This window comes from Plecotus auritus, assembly GCF_963455305.1.
Source record: "Plecotus auritus genome assembly, chromosome: 6".
Taxonomy (NCBI): domain Eukaryota; kingdom Metazoa; phylum Chordata; class Mammalia; order Chiroptera; family Vespertilionidae; genus Plecotus; species Plecotus auritus.
This window is the reverse complement of record NC_137773.1, coordinates 93,518,857-93,543,681: the sequence shown is the minus strand read 5'-3', so window position 1 is coordinate 93,543,681 and position 24,825 is coordinate 93,518,857. Positions and strand designations below refer to the sequence as shown.

The 24,825-nt window shown below is 54.4% G+C and overlaps 1 protein-coding gene across 3 annotated transcripts in view; it reads right to left on the bottom strand.

The window, feature by feature from the left end:
- The window catches only part of CACNA1A (calcium voltage-gated channel subunit alpha1 A), a 309,019-nt gene that overhangs the window by 2,542 nt on the left and 281,652 nt on the right, over positions 1-24,825 (bottom strand). For 2 of the 3 annotated variants that reach the window (XM_080671829.1, XM_080671828.1), the window contains 13 exons: positions 24,753-24,818; positions 24,464-24,579; positions 22,951-23,101; positions 19,301-19,428; positions 17,739-17,835; positions 14,218-14,323; positions 4,578-4,685; positions 4,353-4,453; positions 3,278-3,378; positions 3,038-3,176; positions 2,775-2,888; positions 1,477-1,512; positions 235-439 (listed from right to left, as the gene is read on the bottom strand). In XM_080671829.1, coding sequence (XP_080527955.1) covers positions 235-439; positions 1,477-1,512; positions 2,775-2,888; positions 3,038-3,176; positions 3,278-3,378; positions 4,353-4,453; positions 4,578-4,685; positions 14,218-14,323; positions 17,739-17,835; positions 19,301-19,428; positions 22,951-23,101; positions 24,464-24,579; positions 24,753-24,818 — 1,468 coding nt within the window. Of the gene's footprint in view, positions 1-234; positions 440-1,476; positions 1,513-2,774; positions 2,889-3,037; positions 3,177-3,277; positions 3,379-4,352; positions 4,454-4,577; positions 4,686-14,217; positions 14,324-16,804; positions 16,902-17,738; positions 17,836-19,300; positions 19,429-22,950; positions 23,102-24,463; positions 24,580-24,752; positions 24,819-24,825 lie in introns of all 3 variants that reach the window. The other variant, XM_080671827.1, reaches the window with a different exon arrangement.

Here is a 24,825-nt window from a genome sequence, read left to right as displayed (position 1 = left end):
TGGGGCAGGACATGCACCCAGGAGGCCACCGAGAGGATCTGTGGGTCCCAGAGAGCAGTGCTTTCCTCTGGCCTGGGGGCTTTGGGGGTCCAGTCCCCAGGCTCCCTCAGCCCAGCTGGGTGCCACCCAGCCCTCCTCTCTTCTGTGTCTCCCTCTCTCCGCTTTCTCTTCTCCTCGCCCCTCCCCTGTTCCCTGGCATAGCCTTCAGTTCCTGGGTCCTGCGGGGTGGCCCACCTGTGTCCACATCCGTGTAGCGGCCCAAGGAGCGCTCGGAGGCTCGGTGGCCACGGTCACGATCACGGTCACGGTCACGGCGTCGCTGGTGGTGCCGCTGGTTTTCTTCTGGTGGCACCCTCTCCAGGGAGTAGTCGTCCAGGCGCCGGGCCTTGGGGCCCAGCACGGAGGCTGAGCGCTTCATGGGGCTGGTGTCTGAGATGGTCTGGGGAAGACAGGTCAGCAGGCAGGAGTCAGTGGCTGGCCCCATCTGTCCTGCCCTATCAGCCGTCAGCGATGGAATGTGACCATTTAGGCTGAGGTCTGGGCGGGGGTGGGTGGTGGGTGGTGGGGCCTGATCACCTAGGGCCCCGGGGTGCCTCTGTCCCCTCCCAGGCCCATCTGCTTCTGGCCAAGAGACTCTGTCTGGTCCATTCCTGCTGCCTCTCAGGACCACTCCCAGGGGTACCTCTAGGCCCTGGGCATCCGGCCACGGACATGCAGCCTGGCAGAAGAAAAGAACTGTGCTCACCCCGAGTGCAAACCTGGGAACCGGGCACTGGGCAGCAGGCCCTGCCCTCACCTCTGCCTGCTCTCTTGGAGGCTGTGAGGCCTACAGGTTCAGGGACAGGCACCCAGCACCCCAAATCACTGTCCTTGGCCGTGGGGTCTGGGCTTGTCTGCCCACCAGAGGGGTTGCCCTGACACCCCAGGTCCTGGGAGACCTGCCTCCTCATCCTCAGCCTGCAGCCTGGGAACCGTGTATGCTGCACCACCCCACCGGGGTCAAGTCCCCCCCCCCCCCCCCCCCCCCCGTTCTCTGCAGCTGGGAGAGGAGAGGAGGAGGAGCCAGGGGACATCCCCTAGATCCAGCCCAGCTGAGTGAGTGGCTGGGGACATGCCCGAGGCAGGAGTTTTAAGGGACACAGGGCTGCAAGACCAGAGGGTCAGGGGTGGGCAGGGAAATGAAAGAGAGTGGGCCAGGTGTAGGGGCATCATTCAGCATTCTTGGAATGCGGGGCTCTGAAGAGAAAGGGTGGAGGAGGGGAAGGGGGAAGAGGGATGAAGAAGGGCCACCTCCACAGGGCACATGTGGGGCACACAGAGAACAGAACACAGGAGGATAGGTCTCCACAAGGAGGGAGGGGGTGTTGTCTGCAAAGAAAGGATGGAGTCCGGAATGACAGGACTCCCCCGAGGGGGGGTGGGCAGGAAGAGGGGGCCAGAGCCCAGCTGGGTGGCAGACGGGCGGGCGGTACATACACTGAGGTTATTCCCACGTGGCCGGCCCCTTCTCCTCTGTCACAGCCCCACGGGATGGTGCACACAGAAAAAACAGAAAGAAGAAAATAAATATAAAAGCCAAGAGGGGGAGTGAGAGGTGGTACATAGACCTGAGGAGTGAGGGGGGAGAATGGAGGGAGGGAAAGAGGGGTTAAGTCCCTGGTAAGTGATGACCCTGGCCCAGCCAGCAGTCCCCCCAGAGGCACAAAGGAGACAGACAGGAGACACCACAGACAGACAGATGGCAGAGGCAAGAGATGGACAGATGGGATGGTGTAGCCACAGGCGCCTGGCCCTCGGCTCTGCCTCATGCAATGCCTCTAGCTCTGGCTCCGGCTGACACTCAAAGCTGAGGGAGGGGGGAGGGGGAGTAGTTTGGGGAGGTGGCCATCCGCTGGGTTTGTCTCAACCCTCTCCCAGGGCCCAGCAGCTAAGTCCTGGGGGGCAGAGGCTGGCAGGATAGGGTTGGGCAGCCACATGCAGGCTGGGTGCTTCCCACCCAAGTTCCCATAGCCAGAGGCCAGGCCCCTGGGAGACCCTGGCCCAGCCAGGCACAGCGCAGCCTTCCACCCCGTGCAGATGAGCCGGCACAGCACACGGCAGCTCTCCAGTCAGACATGCTGCCCCACCTCCTGGGCCAGGTGGACAGCCAGCCATGCTTCTGGCTTCAGTCCCCATGGGCCCGGGGCATTGGGATCTGCACACCCTCCTCCTTTCCCAGGGCCCTGCAGCTGGTAAAGCAGCCACACAGACACACATCAGGCACACGCCCCTGCCCCTGCCCAGCAGCCCCCACGGAGACCAGACAGGACGAACCCAAGCTGTCCTGGGCCTTCCCCAGACTCTGCCACCAGGTCCTAGGACCTGCCAGGTTTCTGAAAGCAGACCTACTTGTGCAAGCGAGTGCATGTGTATGAAAACACACACATATGTATGTGTATGTGTGCATGTGTGGGCATGTGTGTGCATGCTTGTACTCTCAATTGCAGTCTCACGCATCACCTCCCACACCCCCACGTGTCCTCCATATCCTCCCGCCTCAGCACCCCCAAACAGGGCAGAGACAAACCACTTGGCAGTGGCTACTGCACCCTGTCCAGGGGAGCCCCCTTTCTCTCTGCCCTCCATTAGGAGGAGCTCAGAGGACAGGGCCTCAAGGTGCCTAGGCGTAGCCACACAGGTCTGCGTCCTGGAGGAGGAAGGGGGTGCCCTGGGCTTCCGGAGGCAGGGCCTCTGGGCCCCAACCCCCCCTCAGGGGGGTGGGTGAAAGCGCTCACCTGGTTCTCTGCTGGGAGGCGGGGCATGGAGGCAGCCCGGGCCTGGCCTTCCGTGGGGAGGTAGCGCTCACTGTCTGAGTAGCCATCTCGGCCCATCTCTCGCATCTCCACAGACTGCAGGGCAGATGGCAAGGCCGGGTGAGCCCTGGGGCTGGGCACACGTACCCCAGGGGCAGCCTGGTGTGCGTGGAGCGGCAGCCCGGGCCCCACCCTCCTGTACTGCCCAGGCCGTGAGCAGTGGGGCAGTGAGAGGACAGAGGCACCTGCGAGTTGGGCTGGCTGTTGGGCATGTCGGTAGGGGGTCCTCGCTCTGGGCTCCATGTGCCCGTCTTCTGGAACATCTCCTGGGCTCGTTGGGTCACCCAGGAAGGGCTCTCCTTGATGCCACTTTCATGAGCCATCCTGCACGGGAGACACAGGCAGTGGGCACTCCAGGGGCTTCTGTGCTTGGGACTGGCACTCCCTGCCCTTCCATCCCTCCTCCTAGCCAGAGTGACACTCACAGGCCTCCTCCGGGGTCCAGCTGGGTGGAGGGGAGGGCGTTCTGCCCCTCCTGCGTTGGTGACGGGGGCTCCATGCGCTGGAACATGAGAGGTGTCCGGTTCTGGGGAGGCAGAGAGCAGCGTGTGCAGAGTGTATGTGCGTGTGTGTGTGTGTGTGTGTGTGTGTGTGTGTGCGTGCGTGTGTGTGCGCGTGTGTGGTAGGGATAGGTGGGGATGAGGAAGGCTGTGGAGGGTCTGATCCACGAGCAGCCTACTAGCCTCTTTCTTCCAAATCCATCCAGAATGGGGTCATTTCTCACATCTCCACGGCCACCACCCAGGTCCGGCCCCATAATCTCCCACCTTAACCAGTGCAGTATCCACCTCTCAGGTCTCCCTGCTCCAGCCCTTACTCCCCACGGCCACCAGAGGGCACTCACCAACACCTGTAAGAGGTCACTCCCCTCTAGGAGCCCCCTTACTCAGAGCAAAAGCCAAAGTTCTCCGCATGGCCCCCAAGGTCCTGCATAATTTCACCTTGTCTCTTCCCGCTGCCCCTCTTGCTTGTTCAGTTGTGCCATAACACCTTGCTGTTTCCAAAACTCAAACTCACAGTCCTGCCTCAGGGTCTTTGCAGTGGCTGTTCCCTCTGCCCAGAATGCTCTTCCCCCAGGTGTCTGCTTGGCTCACTCTCTTTTCTCTTCCTTTAAGCCTCTGCTCAGAAGTCACCTCCTCAGGGAGGCCTCCCCTGACTACCCTCTCCCCCAGGCACTCTTTCCCACGGTGCTGGTTATGTTCGCCATGCTGCATCATTTAGTCATGTTGTCCTTACTGGCATTCCCACATCTGGGCTTCTGGTCTGTTTTGCTCACAGCTGCACCCTGAGGGCTGAGAACAGTGCCTGACAACCAGTGTTGGTGGAGCAGATGAATTAATCCAGGTTATGCCTTACTTTTCAATGACCTGCCCTGGGGCTTGGCCACACCCCACTGTTCTGGATGGTCCTCACGGTGACAAGGAAGGCACAGACTCCCGGCCTGCGTGATCCCAGAGGGAGGAATGTTGGAGGGGAGAGTGGTCAGGGCCTGAGCCATACCTGCTCCTCACGCATGGCCTGCAGCTTCTTGGCTTTGCTCTGCCGGTAGTACTCCATGATCATCATGGCCGCGTAGATCTTCCCCACTGTCAGGTCCGTGGCTGGGGGCACAGAGCAAGCTCACTGTGGACGGGGCCCCTGCATGCACCAGTCCTTCAGTGCCTCCCCGCCTCCCCCTCTGTCCTGTTGGGTTGGGCCTGGGGCCAGGCCAGTCTAGGCTCTTACACTTATGAGGGGTAACCAGCAGGTCCAGTGTTTTCTGGGACAGGTTGGGCCAGATGGCCATCATTTCTTTCCGTAGCTCGGCGTCCATCTGCTGTTTGTCGGCCCCTCCTGCAACGTGGACACAGAGAGGCCTGGTTGCCCGCCTGAGCACCTGCTGGCCTCTAGGCCAGTCACCGAGCCAGCAGCTCCTGCCTACCCAGTGCTCTGGAGTCCTGGTTGCCATGGGTCCCAGTGCCCAGTGCAGCTGGCCCAGAGGAGAAATGACCACGGGGCTGTCCTTGGCAGGGACAGGGCTGTGGAGAAGCTGCGTGGGGGGGATAGTTCAGCATCAACAGGGGCTGGATGGCCCAGGTCAAAACCCGACTCCAACTGCATTAGGTTAGTCCACTGCTCTGTGCCTCATTCTCCCCATTTGCAAAATGGGGATGACAGCAATTGTACCTGCCTCACTGAGTTTTAAAAAAATATTATTGCTGATTTTTAGAGAGAGAGGAAAGGAGAGAGGGAGAGAGAAACAATGTGAGGTAGTAACACTGATTGGCTGCCTCCTGCACCGCCCCACCCCCCATGGGAGATTGAGCCTATAACTCAGGCATGTGTCCTAACCTTGACTCTAACTGGCAACCTTTTGGTGCGTGGGACAATGCCCAACCAGCTGAGGCACAGTGGCCAGGGCCTCACTGAGTTGTTTGATGATTAAAGTAGTTAATATGCGTGCAGCCTTAGGACAGTGTTGGCCATAGGATTGTTACCACAGCAGCACTGGTCTGTGGCGAGGCCTGGGGGAAGCCCCAGGGAGGCTGGGAAGCCACAGAGCAGTTCTGATAGAGGTTTCTCCCTCAACCAAGTCTCCTCTCCCCCGTCATGATGGTCATTAAGGTTCTTTGTCAGCGATTCCTGGTCCCAGTGATTCCTGCCTGAGTACATGGTAGTGTGACCTGTACTGGACCCTGTGATTGGCTGGGGCTATGTGATGAGTTCTTGCCAATGAGGTGTGAGCAGAGTGAGGTGTCACGCTGGGCATTTAATGGCCAGTGAATGACCCTTCTGGGTTCTCTTTTGTTCTGTCATGATGGCTGGTGACATTAGGGACAGTGGCTTTCTCAGGCCTGGCCCCTAAGTGACTGATGAACCGAGTCCCCTTGCCAACCCAGGAAAGACACATGAATGGGAGTGGGAAGCAAACCTGTGTCAGTGTGAGACTGTGGGGCTGTTTGTTATGGCAGCACATCCTGAATAATACACCAGCTTGGCCTCTGCTCCTACTTCCCTTTCAGAGCCTTCAACCCGGGCCCCATAATCTCCCACCTTAACCAGTGCAGTATCCTCCTCTCAGGTCTCCCCGCTCCAGCCCTTACTCCCCATGGCCACCAGAGGGCACACACCAACACCTGTGGCGGGTTCCAAACACTTACTGGCAGGAGTGAAAGGGACATTGATAACAGAGCAAGGGTCCCAAGGCCCCCTGCTCACTGTGGACAGGGCCCCTTTACGCACTAGTCCTCCTGTGTTTCCTCCTTCCCTCCCCCTCTGTCCTGGCCAAACTTTAACTTTGTAGTTGCTGCATTGTGGGAGGAGGTCTAGGAGATCTGGGGGAAGGGCAGGGGCTGGCTCCCGGCCGTGAGAAAAGTACTTCAGTGTTTTAACCACCATCCGCTGGGCATGCAGGCTGAATAGCTGCCCTGTGCGGGCAGTGCTTACATTCCGCTTTGCCTGCACTCCTCATTGGCCTCTCCTCTCCCAGCCTTCCCCACGCCTCCTTTTCCTAGAACTGCCTCTGACACGTGCCCAGCTTGTCCCTCTCAGCAGGTGTGGGTCCAAGCACAGACATCTGCCAGGCATTCTACGGAACTTTCACTCATCTTTGCCCACGTGACTCTGGAGGTGATGGGAAGATGAACCGCCTGGACCAGTGCAATTGCCTCTGCCCAGGTCTTCCTCTCCCTCCTACAGCCGCCAGACGGCCCCTGTGAGCGCCTGAGTCAGTCAGGTGACTCCTCTACTCAGAGCCCTCCTCAGCTCTACCTCAGTCAGGGTGATGGTCCAAGTTCACAGGGTCCTACACGATCTGCCTTCGCTCACTCTGTCTCAGCCACATTGACCTTCTCACTATTCCTCAGACATGCCAGGTGCAGTCTCCTTCAGGGCCTCTGCATGGGCTGTTCCTTCTGCTAGGATTATTCTTTCAACATGGTTCCCTCCTTCCTTCAGGCCCCTGCTCAAACCCTTTATCAGGGAAGCTTCCTAGCCATCCTCCTACGTAAGACATGCCCCCATCACCTTCTATGCCTTTTTCCTGCTTTCTCTTTTCTGTATCTATTGTGTCATGTTGTTGTTTCATATCTCATCCCCTAGAGGGCCTCCTCCATGGTCTGGTCTTTCTTTACCACCAGTAATGCAGGGAGGGGCAGCAGCGGGTGGTGGTGAAGCTAATCTGTGTCCCTACAGCAGTTGGGAGGTCAAGACTATTGTAGGAGAAACGTGGGAAAATACCCTGTGTAGCCGGGCTCTCAAGAGCCTCAGCACCAACACCCTATGACAGGGTTTCTTTCCTCCTGGGAAACAGCTGGAATTCATGGCTATGTCTCCTGTCTCTAGCTACGTGAGGTGTCCAGGGTCTCTATGGCTCCTTCTCAGACACATGGGAAGGTAAAGAAGAGAATGTGACGTTTCCTGTTAAAAGTCACCCTCTCGCCCTAGCCCAGCCTTGGGCAAACTACGGCCCGCGGGCCGGATCCGGCTGTTCTATCTGGTTCTCTTGCTCTCCCCTCCGCTCCTTTACTTTGAATTTATATTAGTTTACACAAACATTCCATCCATGCTTTTGTTCCGGCCCTCCGGTCCAGTTTAAGAACCCATTGTGGCCCTCAAGTCAAAAACTTTGCCCACCCCTGTCCTAGCCAGTTTGTTTCAGTGAATGGAGTGTCGGCCTGCGGACCAAAGGGTCCCGGGTTTGATTCCGGTCAAAGGCACATGCCCGGGCTGTGGGCTTGATCCCCAGGAAGGGGCGTGCAGGAGGCAGCCAACCCATGATTCTCTCTCATCACGGATGTTTCTATCTCTCTCTCTCCCTCTCCCTTCCTCTCTGAAAAAAAAAAAAAAAAAAGTCACTCTCTCCTTACAGTGTAGATAGCTCCTATTTCTAGAAGAGAGAAAGAAGATGCCTGCTATATGGATGGGATTGTGTCCTTCCAACATCCATGTTGAAGCCCTCAGCCCCTATGTGAATGTATTTGGAGCTGGGGCCTTTAAGGACGTAGTTAAAGTTACATGAGGTCCCCAGGGGACTGGTGTCCTATAAGAGGGAGACGCTGGGATGTGCACACACAGAGGAAAGGCCATGTAGGGGCACAGCAAGCCGGTGGCTGGCCATCTGCAAGCCGAGGAGAGAGGCCTCAGGAGAAACCCGCCCTGGCTGCACCTTGCTCTTGGACCTTCAGGCTCCAGAAATGTGAGAAAATAAATTCCTGCTGCTTAAGCCCCCCAGTCTCTGCTATTTTGTTATAGCCACTTGCGCTGCCTAAGACACCTGCTCTTGGCTTCTGAATTAGGTAAGGAAGTCAGGGCAGGGTTCCTGGGCCTCAGTCAGCACTGTCCACACGTGGGGGTGGGTCACTGATTGTGGGGCTGCCCTGTGCATTGTAGGATGATGAGCAGCACCCACTAGATGCCAGTAGCACCTCCTTTCCCAAGTCCTGACAACCAATCATGTCTCCACACATTGCCAGGTTGTCCCCTGGGGGACAAGATTGCCCCGGTTGAGAATCAGTGAATTCTGCTTCAATTCGCTGGGAAGCCTGGCCTTCAGATTGTCATTCACATTTAAAGAAAGGGAAAATCCAGATAAGAGCCAACATGGTGGTGTAGGTAAACGCTGGTCCTCGCCGCCTCCCACAGCAACATCAAAATTACAATTAAAATACCGAACCACCATCATTCAGAACTGCCTGAAACCTGGCTGAATGGAAGTCCTACAACTAGGGAAGTAAAGAAGAAAGCACACCGAGACTGGTAGGAGGGGTGGAGGCATGGAACGGGCTTGTCCAACACCCACATGTGGCGTTTTTTAAATTGGGAGGGAGATCTAGGCTGCAGAGGCCTCCCGTGAGGAACAAGGGGTCCCAGCCCCACACCAGACCCCCAGCCCAGGGTTCCAGAGCTGGGAAGAGAAGGCCCCATAACTTCGGGCTGTAAAAACTAGCAGGGACTGTGGCTGAGTGACATGGAGGCTGCTGGATTCCCAGCAGTATCTCTTAAAGGGTTGGCATATGGACTTACTCAGACTCAATCCCTCTGAATCCAGGGACATACGGGGAGGAACTAAATTGTCTGGCGTTGGAGCAAAAACTCGGGGGGTGGCTTTCTCCCAGACAGGGGTGCTCACAGGGGTCATTTTTCCTATGCTGAGACCTCCCCCACCACAGAACTGACTGGCAGCCATATCTGAGTTTCCATCAGCATGGCCTACACTGTTCCCTCTGCCCTGGAGACCCCACCCCATCCAATTTTCCATATGATAGCCTGTCCTGGCTCAGGCTTCAGACTTTCCTAAAACCTCTCAAACAAGCTGCAGCTGGTGTCAGCGTGCCCCAAACCTATCAATAAGAGGCTCCAACCTGCCTTGCTTCACAGCTTGGCACTTCCAAGCTTGCCTGGGCACTTCCAAGCCCAATTCAAGGAGCAGCATCTGCAGATCCCTCTGTAGCTCCTCAGGCAGTGGCTGACTTTGCACCTCTCAGGAGGCCCCAGAGCCGGTGCACAGCTTCAAACCACATCAGGTTACAACTCTATACACCACGAGCGACACACTCAAGGGGCAGACTCAGTGAGCACCAAAGCCCCCTTGGAACCAGTCCTGCTCCAAAGGGGTGTCTCCTGCACAGCAGCTCTTCCACTGTAGACACAGGCGGTCCTCACAGCCGCTTGGCCTGGAGGTTAATTCCTCCCAGCGACGCCAACAGCAATCAGGGCTCAACTATAACAAGATGGTGCACACAGCCCACACAGGGACACACCTACAGTGCCCAGCTCAGGTGACTGGAGAGGCTAAGCCACTGGGCTCTATAAGGACACCTACTACACAAGGCCACTCTACCAACTCCAGGAGACATAAGAGATCTACCTAATACATAGAAACAAACACAGGGAAGCAGCCTAAATGCTGAGACAAAGAAACATGTCATAAATGAAAAACAGAGGAAATCTCCAGAAAAAAAAATCTAAATGAAATAAAAACAAGCCAACTACTAGATACAGCATTCAAAACAATGTTTATAAGTTGCTCAAGGGTCTTAATGAGAGCTTTAAGGGACTTAGTGAGACTTTCCAGGATCTTAGTGAGAACATCAAAGACATGAAAAAGGAAGTCAGAAATTAAGCATACACTAACTAAATAAATAATAATTTCAGGGATTCAACAGTAAAGTAGAGCATTCTGAGAATCAAATCAACAATATGGAATATGAGGAAGCAAAAAACACGCAAGCAGAAGAGCAAAAAGAAAAAAGAATCCCCAAATATGAAGATAGTATAAAGAGCCTCTGGAACAACTTCAAGTGTATCAACATTCCCATTATGGGGGAGGCCAGAAGGAGAAGAGAGAGAGCAAGACATTGAAAACCTCTTTGAAGAAATAATGACAGAAAACTTCCCCCACCTGGTGAAAGAAATAGACTTACAAGTCCAGGAAGCGCAGAGAACCCTAAACAAGAGTAATCCAAAGAGGCCCACACCAAGACACATCATAATTCAAATGTCAAGGGTTAAAGACAAAGAAAGAATCTTAGAAGCAACGAGAGAAAAGCAGTTGGTTACCTAAAACCACTCCCTTCTGGCCTGCTAGTTTCTGTTGAGAAATCAGCTGACAGTCGTATGGTCAGCTGATTTCTCAACAGAAACTAGCAGGCCAGAAGGGAGTGGCTAGAAATATTCAAAGTGATGAATAGCAAGAACCTACAACCAAGATTACTCTACCCAGCAAAGCTATCATTCAGAATGGAAGGTCAGATAAAGAGCTTCACAGACAAGAAAAAGCTAAAGGAGTTCATCACTGCCAAACCAGTATTGTATGAAGTGCTGAAGGGTATTTTCTAAGAGGAGGAGGAGGAGGAGGAGGAGAAGAAGAAGGTAAAAAAAGGTAAAAAATATGAAGCCCTAGCTGGTTTGGCTCAGTGGATAGAGCGTCTGCCTGGGGACTGAAGGGTCCGGGGTTAGATTTGGCCAAGGGCACATGCCCAGGTTGCAGGCTTAATCCCCAGTAGGGGGCATGCAGGAGGCAGCTGATCGATGGTTCTCTCTCATCATTGGTGTTTCTATATCTTCCTCTCCCTTTCTCTCTGAAGTCAATAAAAATATATTAAAAATATGAACAATAAAATAGGAATAAATACATATCTATCAATAATTGAATCTAAAAATGAAAATAAACCAACAAGGAGTCTAATGAACAAAATAAACTGGTGTATAAAACAGAACCAGAGGCTGGGAAACATGGAACAGACTGAGGAATCTCAGAGGGAAGGGGGTGGGTGGGAAGAGAAATAACCAAAAAATTATATGCATATATGCATTACCTATGGACACAAACAATATGGTGGTAAAGGCCTGGGGTGGGCACTTGGTGGAGGGGGACAATGGGGGGGGGATAGGGGAACATCTGTAATACTCTATCAACAATAAAGATTTAAAAAATACACTGGATTGATCAGGAGAAAAAATAAAAAAAAGTAAACAAAGGGAAGATCCTTAGAGGGTTTCCGGTGGCCCTCCCCTAGGGTCACAGGGTTCCCTCAAGGCTGAACCCCAGGTTTATGCCTCCTCCAGTTACAGAATTATTAGCACCAGGACCCCGAGTACACAGGCAGCAGTCGCCCATGAACTCACGGTGTCCCAGAATTTATAGCCCAAGGGTCCTCCCTTCCCCGACCTCATTCTGCGGACCTTTTTTAAATATATTTTTATTGATTTCAGAGAGGAAGGGAGAGGGAGAGATAGAAACATTAATGATGAGAATCACCGATTGGCTGCCTCCTATATGCCCCCACTGGGGATCAAGCCTGCAACCGGGGCATGTGCCCTTGACTGGAATTGAACCCGGGACCCTTCAGTCCACAGGCCAATGCTCTATCCACTGAGCCAAACCAGCTAGGGCTCTGCAGACCTTTTGGTGAAGAGCCTCCATCACAGGGTCTGTCCTGCACACTCTGGGACGTTCAGAAGCATCAGCATCCTGGCCTCTACACACCAGATGCCACTAGCACCAGCCCCTCCCAGTGTGACAATCAAAAATGCCCCCAGACATTGCCCAATGTCCCTAGGGGCAAAATGGCCACTAGTTGAGCAATACTGACTTAAGGCCTAACCCCTGACCTCACGCCCCAAACCCCTGTCCTGCTCTCTCTTTTTCCACAGTATTTCTCACCTTGGAACATGCTACATGGCAGATTTATGGTCTTATTGTTTGTCGCCTGTGTCCCTGCAGCCCCCTGAGGGTCAGAGGTTCACCAGCTTCAGGGAGATAACAACGTGCCAGAACACCCCTCTTTGGTTCAGACAGGTCAAAGCCCTTCCGCTCCCATGATGCCCACCCAGAACCTTCCGGGCCCCTGCAGACCCCACCTTCAGACAGAGCCTTGTGTTTGGGGGATTCAAGGATGAATGTGGTCAGGACCACGTGGAGTCCTGAATGAGAGTCTGGATTGGCCCTGGGAGGGGTTTGGCTGGATCTGGCCCTAAGACGATGGCAAAAGGCATTCCTGTTTTCCAAAGTTGAAATCTTCCTGCAACCGGTGGCATGCCAGGGCCGGGGATGGGCACAGGGAATGCCAGGCAGGCGCAGAGATGTCTGGTATTCCCAGAGCTCCTGGAGAAGATCCCAGCTTGGCCGATGCCTCGATTTCGACCTTGTGAGAGCCTAGTTGAACCCACCAGGACTTCCAACCTACAGAACTGTGAGCTGATAAATAGGTGTGCTTTATGCTGCTAAATGTGTGGTTACTTGTTACGCGGCCTAACCAGCTGATACGTGAACTAAAGCTTGGAGAGGGTGTCGTCTGCCAAGGTTCCAGGGAGGCAGGGCAAATGGGCGAGATGAGCCCACAGAACACCCCCCCTCCCCCCCCCCCCAATCACAAGGAAGCTGCTGCCTCCTCTTCCACTTCCTCCCTCCCTGGGCTGGGACCTGGTCCAGCTTTAACTGTGCTGACGCCTCCACTGGGCACTGTCTCCCTGGAAGCTGCTGACCTCCCTTCCCCCACACCCCCCCACCATCCCCAGCAACTTCTGGCCTCGGCTCCTCGCCCCCTCTTCCCCTTAGGACCCCGTGTCCCTGAAGTTTGGTCTGCTTTCCTCTGATATCCCAGAGGCTCAGCTGCGTGGAGTCTTGACGTCTCTCTTCAGCCCCCCAATGTCCAACTCTGCTGAAGTACGCACCCCGTCCTCTGCAGGCTCCCTTCCCAACTTCCTTCTCTCTGCTGCTTGCGTCCTCTCTCTGCCCTGCTGTCTCGTTGGCTGCCAAGTCACATCCAGTCTCTATCAGGCTTCTGAGTCGCACTGCAGGCGGGGGACCCCGAGCCCTCCACAAAACGCCCCGTCTGAGAAACCCACTGTCACCCTCAGTCCTCTTCCCTGGCTGCGGGGCAGCGCTGACACTGTTCCCCCTCCTCCCTGGCCCCGTCAGTCCCCTCTAACGCTGCAGTGGCCCCGAGGTTGGACTTTGGGGTCTCTCAGTCCCCTTGGAGACCCCGCCCAGTCTCCCGGCTTGAAGTCTGTCAGCATCTGATGCCTCCTGACTTCACTGCCAGCTGAAGACTCTTCACCTCCCCGCCTTCAGCACCTCCTCACAGAAGGAGCCCCCTCACCCCCCCAAGAAGTGTAAGTGGGAGAGCCCCCACTTACTCTGTGTCTCCATGTGCCTCAGCCAATGCCGGCCTCCTGCCCGCCCTTTGCCCTGACCTGTCCCTCTTGCCTCTTCCCTGTCTCAGGCAACGGCCCTAACCCCTGAGGGGGGCCTTGCTTCTCTCTTTCCCTCACGCCCCACATTCAATCCCGTGGTTATCTGGGTGACTCGGCTCCCATTAAACATCCAGAACCTGAACCCTCCACAGCCTCTCAGTCGGAGCCTCCCTCCTAGGTTCACCTGGGTTAGGCCAGTGGCCTCCACTCTGGCCTCTTCCCGTCCACTCTGCCCCCGAGGGCGCTGTTCAAATGTGAGTAGGGTCAGATCTCTCCTCTTCTCCAAAAGCTTCGTGACGACCCCCTGACTCAGAGGGCAAGTTAGTTCAACACGGCCCCAGGTGGCCTCCTAGCCCAGGACCTTTGCACCTGATGGTCTCGCTGCCTGGGGCACTGTCCACCCAGGTGTCCATGTAACTCATCACCTTTCCTCCTTCAGAGCCTCCTGGGCAGGCCATCCCTTGAAGGAAGTGGAAGCTGGTGTGTCCCCACCTTTAAGCCGTGGCTGGTGCACAGGAGGCATGACCAGATGTTTGCCAAGCAAGCAAGTGAGCGAGCCAATGAAGATCAGGACGGGCAGTGGCTCTTTCAGTTTCAGGCCGGAAGGGGGAGTCCTCAGCTGCCCGCTGCACTCCCCTCCATTCTGTCCTACCCCTCAGCTCCCACCGCTCCACCCCTGCCCCCTTACCCTTGGCAATCTTGATGTCCAGGGCTGTACGGATCAGAGCCATGAGGGTGGAATTAAAGTGGACGGTGTTGTCATCGGCGACAGGCAGATCCATTCGCAGGAGCCGCTGCAGAAAACCAAAGGCGAGGGCAGTCATTCCCAAGCTCCGTTCTCCGTCTCCCATGAGCCAGACCCACCCTGCCGGGGAGCCCCAGGAAGAACTCTGAAGGCAGCAGCTAAGGTGCCCCCCACCCTCAGGTTACCTGTCCCAGCGCTCCATTTCCCAATTTCCCTTAGTGGCCTGTAGGGAGGGCACTGGGGGCTCTCCTATGCCGAGCCCTGCCCCTTCCTCTCCCGCAGGCTGGACCCTAGAGCTGGCTTTCCCAGGTGGCCCAGATCCTCGCCCTGCCCCAGAGTTCTCCCGGACAGCTCCATTCTGTCTCACCCCAAAGAAGAAGTGCACAAGCTGGATCAGAGCAGACATGCAACAGCCAGGCAGAGGGGTCCACGGCCACACCGTCTGGGGGCCACTGGCTCCGTCCCCATCCCCCACTCGGCCCAGACCAGACCAGACGGGCACAGACCACATCATTTCTCTGAGAAGCAGCAGGCGGGCGGCCCCCCGCCGATGGGGTGGGCCCCTCGCAGACATGCAGCGAGGCCAGGCCATCACACACAGAACGGCAGACGGGCACGTGCAGACGGAATCTCGAGACTCATTCATAGCTCCGTGGAAAGTGATCTCAGGGTGAGTCTGGGTCGTGGCTGTGTGATGAGGGGGGAGGGCTGAGGAGTGCTCCCGGGGCCCAGGGAAGAGAAGACTCCCCTGTCCCAGGCAGGGGCTCCGGGCCCTTGCTTGGTGATGTGGGAGAGAATGCTGGGCTGGGGTGCACCAGCCCAGGCTGGGGTGGCACGGAGGTGGGGGTCGAGGGTGAGTTTGGGGTTCACATAGGGCTCAGACATGTCAGCAAGAAACACAGAGTTGGACGAGGGGAAAGAGGTGACAAACCCAGAGTAGACACAAGAAATGGGTGGGGCAGAGTGGGGAGGGAGGCGGCAGATGGAGAGGCACACAGACGGGCCACGGGGACAGCTGTGCGGGCTGCGCATCGCGCAGGGGACCCCTGTCTCAGAAACCGTGGATTCGTGCATTGAAACGACAGCTTCCCAGCTGCCAGCAGAAAAGCATCTGGTTCTCACCATGTCTCTGGGTTACAATTTCCCAGCAGACAGAGTGTTCTGTGGAAAGGGTGCTCTTTTCAATTTTGCACAAAGGTATCTTATGGCACAGAGGCCAGAGGGAAGGCTCTCCCTCCCTCTCTCTTGGGAGGGCATGTGCATGTGTGTGCGTGCGTGCACACACACACACACACACACACACACACACACACACACACTTAGACAAGCAGAGACCAAGAGAAAGGATGAGAGGATGACTACAGAGATGGGGGACAGGTGCAGGGGTCTTTGAGATGCTGGTGGGTGGCCTCTTCCAGGCCGTGGCTGGGAAGGAGGGGAGCATAGAGGGAGGAGGAGGAACGAGGCTGTGGAGAGGCAACTACAGGAGGCAGGAAGGAATGGTGTTGGCAGAATGGGAGGGAAGACTCTTGCAGACACAGGGTGGACCAAGGTGGGTGGGAGAATGGGATGATGGAGTACTCATATTTTTAGGGAGGACTTTAAAGGTCATCCCTGAACTTTTCGTGGATGAGCTGGAGGAAACAGAACATTGGTCCTTGGGTGCCAAGGTAGATTCTGGGATGGGGTCCTGGAGGGGTGGCTGGCCCAGCCGCCTGGTGGCAGGACCCTCGCTCCTTCAGCCAGCATGCACCACCCCACCCCAACCCCGGTCGGCCAAGGTGCCTGCCCGCCCCAGGCTCCCGCCAAGGCAGCGTGCATGGCCTGCGTCAGGGTGCCACGGTCCAGGGGTCCAGCTGCGGCCTGCCTGCCCACTCTGGAACAATGGAGAGGCATGTTGGGTGGTCTTGGGGGGTAGTAGGTGGCATAGGGACAGGAGCTGGGGAAACAACTCCAGGGGCAGGAGGAGCAGGGGGGAGAGGCTGTGGGTGTTCCTCAGGATCTTGTATCCCCCAAGGCCCTAGGTCAGAGATCAGCTTCAGGTGTGTGTGGGGGTGAGGGCGCTGCTGGACCTGGGAGTTCAAGATATAAAAGGTGGGGCGAGGGTCATGACTTTTTGGGGGCCAAAGACCCCTGCCAAAAGGTACCTGCCCCGGCCTGGGAGTGGGGGCCGCTCTGGGTGGGCAGAAAGGAGGCACGGTGGGGATCCCCCCTGAAGTGTGTTTGTGTCCAATTTGGTTCCCAGGAGACCAAATACAAGGGGACTGGGGGCTCCGCCCTCCCCCCCGCATGTCGGCCATAATGGAGTCTCAAAACACCAAACACACTCATCAGAAGGACGGACACGGTGTGCTCCTTAGATCAAGGAATGGTCACGGTCCATTTACTCGAGGAGGAAAGGAAAGAAAAAAGAAAAAAAAAAAAAAAAGGAAGAAGAGGAACGCTGGAAAAAGAGACTCGGCTGGTGTTCCTGGCCAGCACGGAAAAGTCCCCGGTGCCCGGACGGTGGTGGTCAGCAAAGGTAATCTACCTTGTAAGCCACTCTGGCCGGACACTTCTTCCCCAGACCCAGGGGCGGAGACATGTGTCTCAGCATCTGATACATGTCCGGGTAAGGCATGCGGCCCCTGGCAGCACCGAAAACAAAAACGGGGACGGGACGGAGAACCAAAGGAAGGGTGGGCAGAGGGAGGGGAGAAAACAGAAGAAAAAAAAACAAAAAACCAAAACCAAAACCAAAACCACAGGAGCCGAAAAAATATAGAAAGATGCAGAGAACGATAAAATAGGTGTTTCAAATAAATGGAAAAGAGGAGAAAAAAAATGGAAGAAAAGGTAATTAAAAAAATATTATTTCACTGCTTCCAAGCAGGGAGAGAGAGAGAGAGAAAAGAGAAAGGTCAGATTCAGTTTTGACTCTGAGCTATAGTTCTGGTGGAAAGTGGAGGGAATGGGGGGCGGGGAGGTTCCTCATTTTGGAAGGCCTGAAACAATGCTTTCGTTTGATGTTATTTTAAAAACTGGGTTAAGTTCTCTGGTTTGGCTGAGGCTGGTCTCTGAGGGGACCTAGATGGGGAGGAGGGACCGGGGGTGGTGGGAGGGCTGGGGGCTTCGGGAGGCAAAAGGTGGAGGGGGAGAGAGTGGAGGTAATGGTGGGGGGAGGAGAGCAAAGTTACGATCCCCCTGGATGTCTGATTTGGGGTGCCGTTGAGACCCTAGGATGGGCAGCTTCAGCTAAGAGCAAGCAGAATGGCTGAAGGGAACAGAGAGGTATGTTCCATGCTTCATCAAGTCTAGTGACTGCATTCTGTTGGCTAAGAGAATTTTCTAGTTTAATGCAAGAGAAAGAGAGATGGCTCTGTTTTTTGGATATATATATATATATATATGTGAAATATATATATTGAAGAACCCCAAGCCACACTCATTCCATGGATGCTAGCAGGTTTTAGTGGAAATCAAACCTTGCAAGCAACCCTATGAGGACATTTCTTGCCTAAGCCGAGAGGGGGAGATATTACGCGCAATAAACTGTACATATCCTTATAATGAATCCGACCGCTGAAAGGAGAAGAGAGGGGATTAGTGGAGGCACAGGGGTCAAGTTGCCTTCACGCTGACTTCTTGTGCACGCAGTGAGATCACAATGTCAGGGACTAGGGACCCCTGGCTTGAAGGGGTGGGGGAGGCTTGGGATCAGTCACTCACAGACCCCAGGGGGCAGAGGGTTTCAGTTGGGGTGTGCCCAGAGCTATGGGCTCAGGGCACCTTCTCTATGGCTCTCTCTGAACCTCCCTCCTGCACAATCTACATGGGCTACACTGGGATGAGGGGGCTCGTGGAATAGAGGACAGGGGGACAGCATCCAACTGCTGTGACCTAAAATCAAAACAGGAAGAGTTAGGAACCAGCTGAAAATCAAGTCTCAGACCCGCGGCTCACCCAGCCTCTCGGTCACAGAGGACTTGCGGGGCTGCAGGGATGGCAAGGATGACTCCTCCCACCTTCCCTGTAAGGCCTCCCCTCCAGCACTCAGGCCCCGAAAGGTGCCCATTCATGCTTTCTCAGGCCCCACACTCGGCCTGAACTAGAATCTCCAGTCGGGGGCCAATGGGCTCTGAGCATCAGGACGGTGCCTCTGAGTGTCCTGCAAGTGCTTGGTGTTGAGCAGGCGCTCAGTACCCATGCGCAGGATGGCACTCACCCTCCGAAACCACTGCCTGGCAGCCGGGAAAGGCGCTCTGGTGCCCACAGAGATGGGAGAGCTCACTCACTTTGTGACCATGAAGATGCAAAGCCCCTGAGGCTCTGTGTCCTCTTCCCTGGCTGTGTGACCACCTGCTCCAGGGTCCTGGGACCCCAGCAGAAGCTGCATTTTGCCACTCTGACCTTGCAGCCAATCTCATGTGCCAAGGGAGCGAGGCCAGATCCCACCCCCACACTCCCAGGAGCATTGAGGCTGAGAGGCCTCTGGCTTCCTCCCTGGGGCCTGGCAAACTTGTCCTCACCATCTGGAGGCCTCACAGTGAGGGGCAGGAGAGACTCATAGGAGACCAACTCCTTCTGGCCGACTCCCTCCCTCATCTCCCAGAAAGCCTGGGGCTTGGGCAGGGCTGGTACCCGAAGCTTTGAACCCGGGGTCTGTGAGGGTGCGAATTCTCATTTCCTTCCTCTAGACCAGTGGTCGGCAAACTCATTAGTCAACAGAGCCAAATATCAACAGCACAACGACTGAAATTTCTTTTGAGAGCCAAATTTTTTAAACTTAAACTTCTAACGCCACTTCTTCAAAATAGACTCACCCAGGCCATGGTATTTTGTGGAAGAGCCACACTCAAGGGGCCAAAGAGCCACATGTGGCTCTCGAGCCCCAGTTTGCCGACCACTGCTCTAGACTGATTCTCCTGAGATTCCCGCTGGCTCCTCAGGGACTCAATGCCCCCAGATCTGGAGCCTGCCCTAGCCTGTGCTTCAGAACCAGAGAAAGGTGGGCAGTGTGGCTGCAGGATTTGGGGTGACTCCTTACCACGCTGCGGGGTCGTACTCGGCCCAGACACGCACGTACTCATCCAGGTGGTGAGGACCCAGGATGGAGGAATCTCGAGTGAGGTACTCAAAGTTGTCCATGATGACAGCAACAAAGAGATTCAGCATCTGTGGGAACCCCAGGGGCCAAGACGGAGTGGGGGAGAGCGAAACCCATCCAAACACATTTACACAGAGGTCCAGAGGGAGAGAGGTAAGATGGAGAAAGGGAGACAGAGAAAGAGAAGGGGGTAAGGGATAGGGAGGAAAGGCACATGCTCTCACAAGGAGCCCAGACAGAGAGATGGAGAAATGGAGATGTGGGAGGGAGACAGAGGAAGATGGAGACAGGAAGTTGGAGAGAGAGGGGAGAGAGGCTGTGTGAAATGGTGGCCAAAAGCAAGGGAACTGCCATCACCCTAAACCCTCCCATACCTGGCCTCCAACAAGGCCCAAGTGAAGGCCGCACGTGGGCAAGAACCGTGTTCCCAGGCCCAGCACAAAGCAAGCACTCAGCAAACACAGGTTGGAGCAAAAGTACTTACAGTTGTGAGTATATGAAACAGATTATCTGTGGGTTTTATAATTTATTAGTAATCATTTATTAATTACTGTATGCTTTTCCATATACACAACTGTAAACCTACTTTTGTCCCACCCTGTGTTTCTGGGATGGATGGATGGATGGATGGATTTTCCTGCTCTCATCTGCATCTGGTAGCTCCTTTTCAGGTGTTCTTCTGGCCCGTAACACATGGGGGGCTTGCAACAGTTTTGCCTCCAGGCCTTTGCAAAAGTTGCTTCTTTAGTGGCAACCTGGGTAACTTCCCCTTTACAGTTGGATGCTGTGGTTGGGTGTGGCTGACCCCCATCTCATGGCTCCTTAGACGCCATTGGTTAGGGAAGGGCACATGACCCAAGGTGGCCAATGAGAGCCTTCCCTGGGATTTTTGCTGGCAGTCTGGCAGCCATCTTGCCTCTATAAGGAGAAAGTATGAGAACAGCAAAGATGATGGGGTCCACTTGCCTGGTTCTAGCCTCATCTGGACTTTTTAGTTACACAAGTTAGTGAACTGCATATTTTACTTAAGTCAGTTTATGTTACTTGCAACCAATTTGATGAATATGTAGTCTAACTCCTGCTCACCATCCTTGTGGGCCACTCTGAAATCTTCCTTCAGTCCGAATTTCCCCCATCAAAGCGCAGATCGGATTGTGCTGCTATCTGTGCTGAATTGTCTGCCCATCACCCCCCTGCAAAGTGAGAGAGCTGTGTTCTCTCCTATTACCCCCAGTGCCTAGCATAAGGTCTGGCACACAGTAGGCATTACACATATGTTTAGATGGGAACATAATAGGTGTTTAATAAATGACATGTAATTCTAGATGCCCCTAACTTTAGTGATTCTATTTTTAATGAATCATTTCATGATATTGATTGAGCACCTGCTGTGTGCCAGTCACTATCCTAGGTACTGGTTACACAGCAGTGAACAAAATTCCTGCCCTCAGGGGCGGGGGTCAAGTGTTGTAGATATTTTCTAGGTCCCTGCCCTTCCCAGATGGGCTGCGTTGTGAGATCTTGTCCCTTTACACACACACAGCTGCTGGACAATGGTGACTCTGGCCAGGGGCTGTGCTGGCCCATGCAGACTCTCTCTTCTGGGAATCTGGGCAATGGACCTTCCTGGGTCAGCGGCTGTGAGCCTGAGGGTGTAGGTCTCTCTGTTGAGGTTACTAGTCTGAAAGAGGGTGGTGTGTTGGGCTTTTGCTGACAGATGCTGGTGCCTGGGCCGAGGTCTGCAAACAACATCTCCCACATACAGGAAACCAGACTTGGGAGGAGAGAAAGGAATGAGGAGACTCCTCCTTCGTGCAAGGGTCTGTGTTGTGGGTTGAATTATATCTCCCCCAAAAGACACGTTCAAATCCTAAAACTTGGTCCCTGTGAATGCGGCCTTAATTTGGAAAAAGGATCTTTGTGCACGTCATCAAATTAAGATGAAGTCATACTAAATTAGGGTGGGCCCTAAATCCAACATGACTACTGTGCTCATTAGAGGGAAATCTGGACACCAAACACACGGAGAAGGCCATGTGAGGATGAAGGCAGAGACTGGAGGGATGCTGCCGCAAGCCGAGGGATGCCTGGGCCACCAGAAGCTGGAGGAGACCAGGAAGGATCCCTCCTAGAAGCTCTGGAGGGAGCACAGCCCTGACAACACCTTGATTGGGTTTCTAGCTTCCAGAACTGCGAGAGGATACATTCCTGTTGTGTTAAGCCACCAAGTTTGTGATACTTTGTCACAGCAGTCACAGGAAACAAGTACCATCTGCAGTGGTCCAGGGGCAGTGGACAGCTAGCGTGTTAGTACTCCTGAAGGTGCCAGGGGCAGCTGGGTTGGTCAGTAACACCCTCTTTTCCTTTTTTAAATTTTTCTTTTATATATTTTTATTAATTTCAGTGAGGAAGGGAAAGGGAGAGAGAGAAACATCAATGATGAGAGAGAATAACTGATCAGCTGCCTCCTGTACACCCGCTCCTGGCGATCGAGCCTGCAACCCGGGCACGTGCCCTTGACTGGAATTGAACCCGGGATCCTTCAGTCCATAGGCCAGCGCTCTATCCACTGAGCCAAACCAGTTAGGGCTCTTTCCTGTTTAATACTCCACCTCTGGCATTCCTGCAGTTAGCAATCCCTGGTGCTTTCCACATTGTAGGTCTCATTTTCCAACCCTGTGTAGCCAATCCCTGTATTCAATACCCTCTGCTTGAAATACCTGAATAGTGTCTGTTCTGACTGTGCTGTGACTACTCTAGGGAGAGCAGAAAACAAAAGGGGGTATAGTGATGAGGCCCCAGAGAGAGTGAGAGAGAAAGAGAAATCAGGATGGAGCAGGCAGCTGCTGTGGTTCCTGATCTATCTATTATCTATCTATCTATCTATCTATCTATCTATCTATCTATCTACCTACCTACCTACCTATCATCTTTTTTCATCTATCTATCCATCCATTTTATTTTCTTTACTGGTTCTTGGGTTCAGTCTCTTGCAGTGTTTCTTATCCTTGGGTCCTATGAGATTCCTCCTTCCAGCAAATTTATCTCTTACTAGTGAGAATCCATGCAATCTTTTGCAAAGCCCCAAGCCCCCAGAGGATGTTTAAGTGGCTGACTTTCTTGCCTCCTGATCGTACACAGGAAGGCACCCAGCTCTGAGAGAGAAGGTGGAAGACTCCTACACTTCAATGAAATGGGTCCCGGGAAGCTCTCAGCACCACTAGGTTTTCCCGCAAGATACCCAGTGAGTTTCAAAAGGGGGAGATTGTGCCTCCCTTCCCCAGGGGACGCTTGACAATGTCTGGAGACATTTTTGGTTGTCACAACTGCAAGGGTAGTGGGGCATGTGCCTCTGGCATCTAGTGGGTCGAGCCCAGGGATGCTGTTAAACCACCTGCTATGCACAGAACGGCTCCCACCACAGAGCGTGACCCAGCCCCACCTGCCAACGTGCTGAGGGTGAGAAACCCTGGCTGGCTCAGAAGCCTTGGAGGGAGCAAGTCTGCAACACAGTCACATTCTAGAGAGATCCACACCCCTAGGAGGGAGCCAGTTCTGGGGAGCCCACCCCCACATGTCCACAGACTCACCAGAAAGGAGCAGAGGAAGATGAAGGAAACGAAGTAAAAATAAGCAAATTCATTGCCACACTCGGGAGTCAGGATGCCAGAGTTTTTATCACACGGCTTCCCACTGAGGCAGGAAAGCATGATGTTGTGCCAAGCCTCCCCGGTGGCACTCCTAAGGACAGAGAGGGGCATCAGGGACCTGGGCACCCAGCCCTGGACACAACTGCCTCCCAGGGAGGCAGAGCACCGTGGTTAAGCACTTGGGCTCTGGAGCTGGACCAGCACGGGTGTGAGCCCCGGGTAAGCACCTCTTTTCTCTGGGAGCTCAGGGAGGGGACTCTCATTCTTGGTTGTGCAGTAAAGCCCATGGGGAGTGGGGTGGGGAGTAAAAATGCTGATGCCAATGCCTCACTATCACAGACTTGGATTCAACTGGTCTCGTTGGGGCCTGAGGACATAGGTTCGTTTAAAAGACTTCCCTCTGTCCAGGTGATTGTTATCTTTTACTACTTTCTCCCTGGGTAACTGCTCCAGGCACACTGGGCTCCTCCTGGTTCTCCAAGATGCCAGCCATGCTTCGGCCTCAGGACCTTTGCACGTGCCATACCCTCTCATGGACTGCCCTTCCTGGGATATCCATATGGCTCCCTTCCTTGCCTATTTCTCTCAAATATCACCCCACTCAGGGAGGCATGACATACCAGCCCTCCATTCCTTTTTTTGTTGTCAAATGAGAAAAAAATTTTTTTTATTGTGCCAAAATGTATATAACATAACACTGATCGTTTTAAGCATTTAAAAATGTATAATTCAATGGCATTAAGCACATTCACAATGCCGTGTAACCATCATCACGATCCACCTCCAATACCTTTTTATCTTCCCAATCTGAAAATGTGTGCTCATTAAATAACAACTCCCCATTCTCCTTTCTCCCAGTCCCTGACAATCTCTACTCCACTTTTCTTTCTCTCTCTCTGAGTTTGCCCATTTAAGTACAATCATACATTATTTGTTCTTTTGTACCTTCATTTCCCTCTTAATTTTAAATTTTATCTCCTTCTAGTATCCTCTACCGTTTATTACTGATTGTCTCCCCCACAGGAATATAAGTTTCCAGAAGGCAGAGAATGTTGTCCCTTTCTGCTTGTTCCCAGTACCTACAGCAGTGCCTGGCACACAGTAGGTGCTCAATAAAGCTCCCATGGATGAAAGAAGGAACTCTAACATGTAGCCAGGATGAAGAACCAGGCCTCAGAGTCTATAAGCCTCAGTTTCCTCATCTGTCACTTGGGGCTGCCAAGAACAGCCACCTCAGGATGGTCAGGAGGAGTCAATGAGACAATGCCTGAAAACGCCTTTCATGTTTGAGCCCCAGGGCCTTCAGCTACTACCCCACCAGGGATCCTGGGTCCCCCATGCCCATCCCAAGCTTCACGGGCACAGAAGACAGAGGGCACGCCTCTCCCACTGGAAGAGAAGGAAAAGGACACTCCCCCACCGGAAATGAAGAATGAAAGTGCCCGCCTCTCACCGGAAGAGAAGCATAAGGGCCTGGAAGAAGGTCCGGAAGTTGTTGTGCTCAGTGATCTGGAAGTCCTCCTCATCACTGTCCTCTTCCTCCACGTCGATGCCAATGTTGCCAAACACCTGGGGGGTCGGCGGGCGATGACCAGGGGCGGATGTGCCCCTCAGTGGCTCCAGGGAACCCCAACTCAATGCCCATGTCTGCCTCTCTGAACTGGGCCCCCGCCCCCCCTCTGTGTAAGGGCAGTGGCCCTCCTTGGGTGGCCCTGGGAACATCAGTGGGGACCAGCACTCACCTGCATCCCGATGATGGCATAGATGAAGAAAAGCATGGCAATCAGCAGACAGACATAAGGCAGGGCCTGGTAG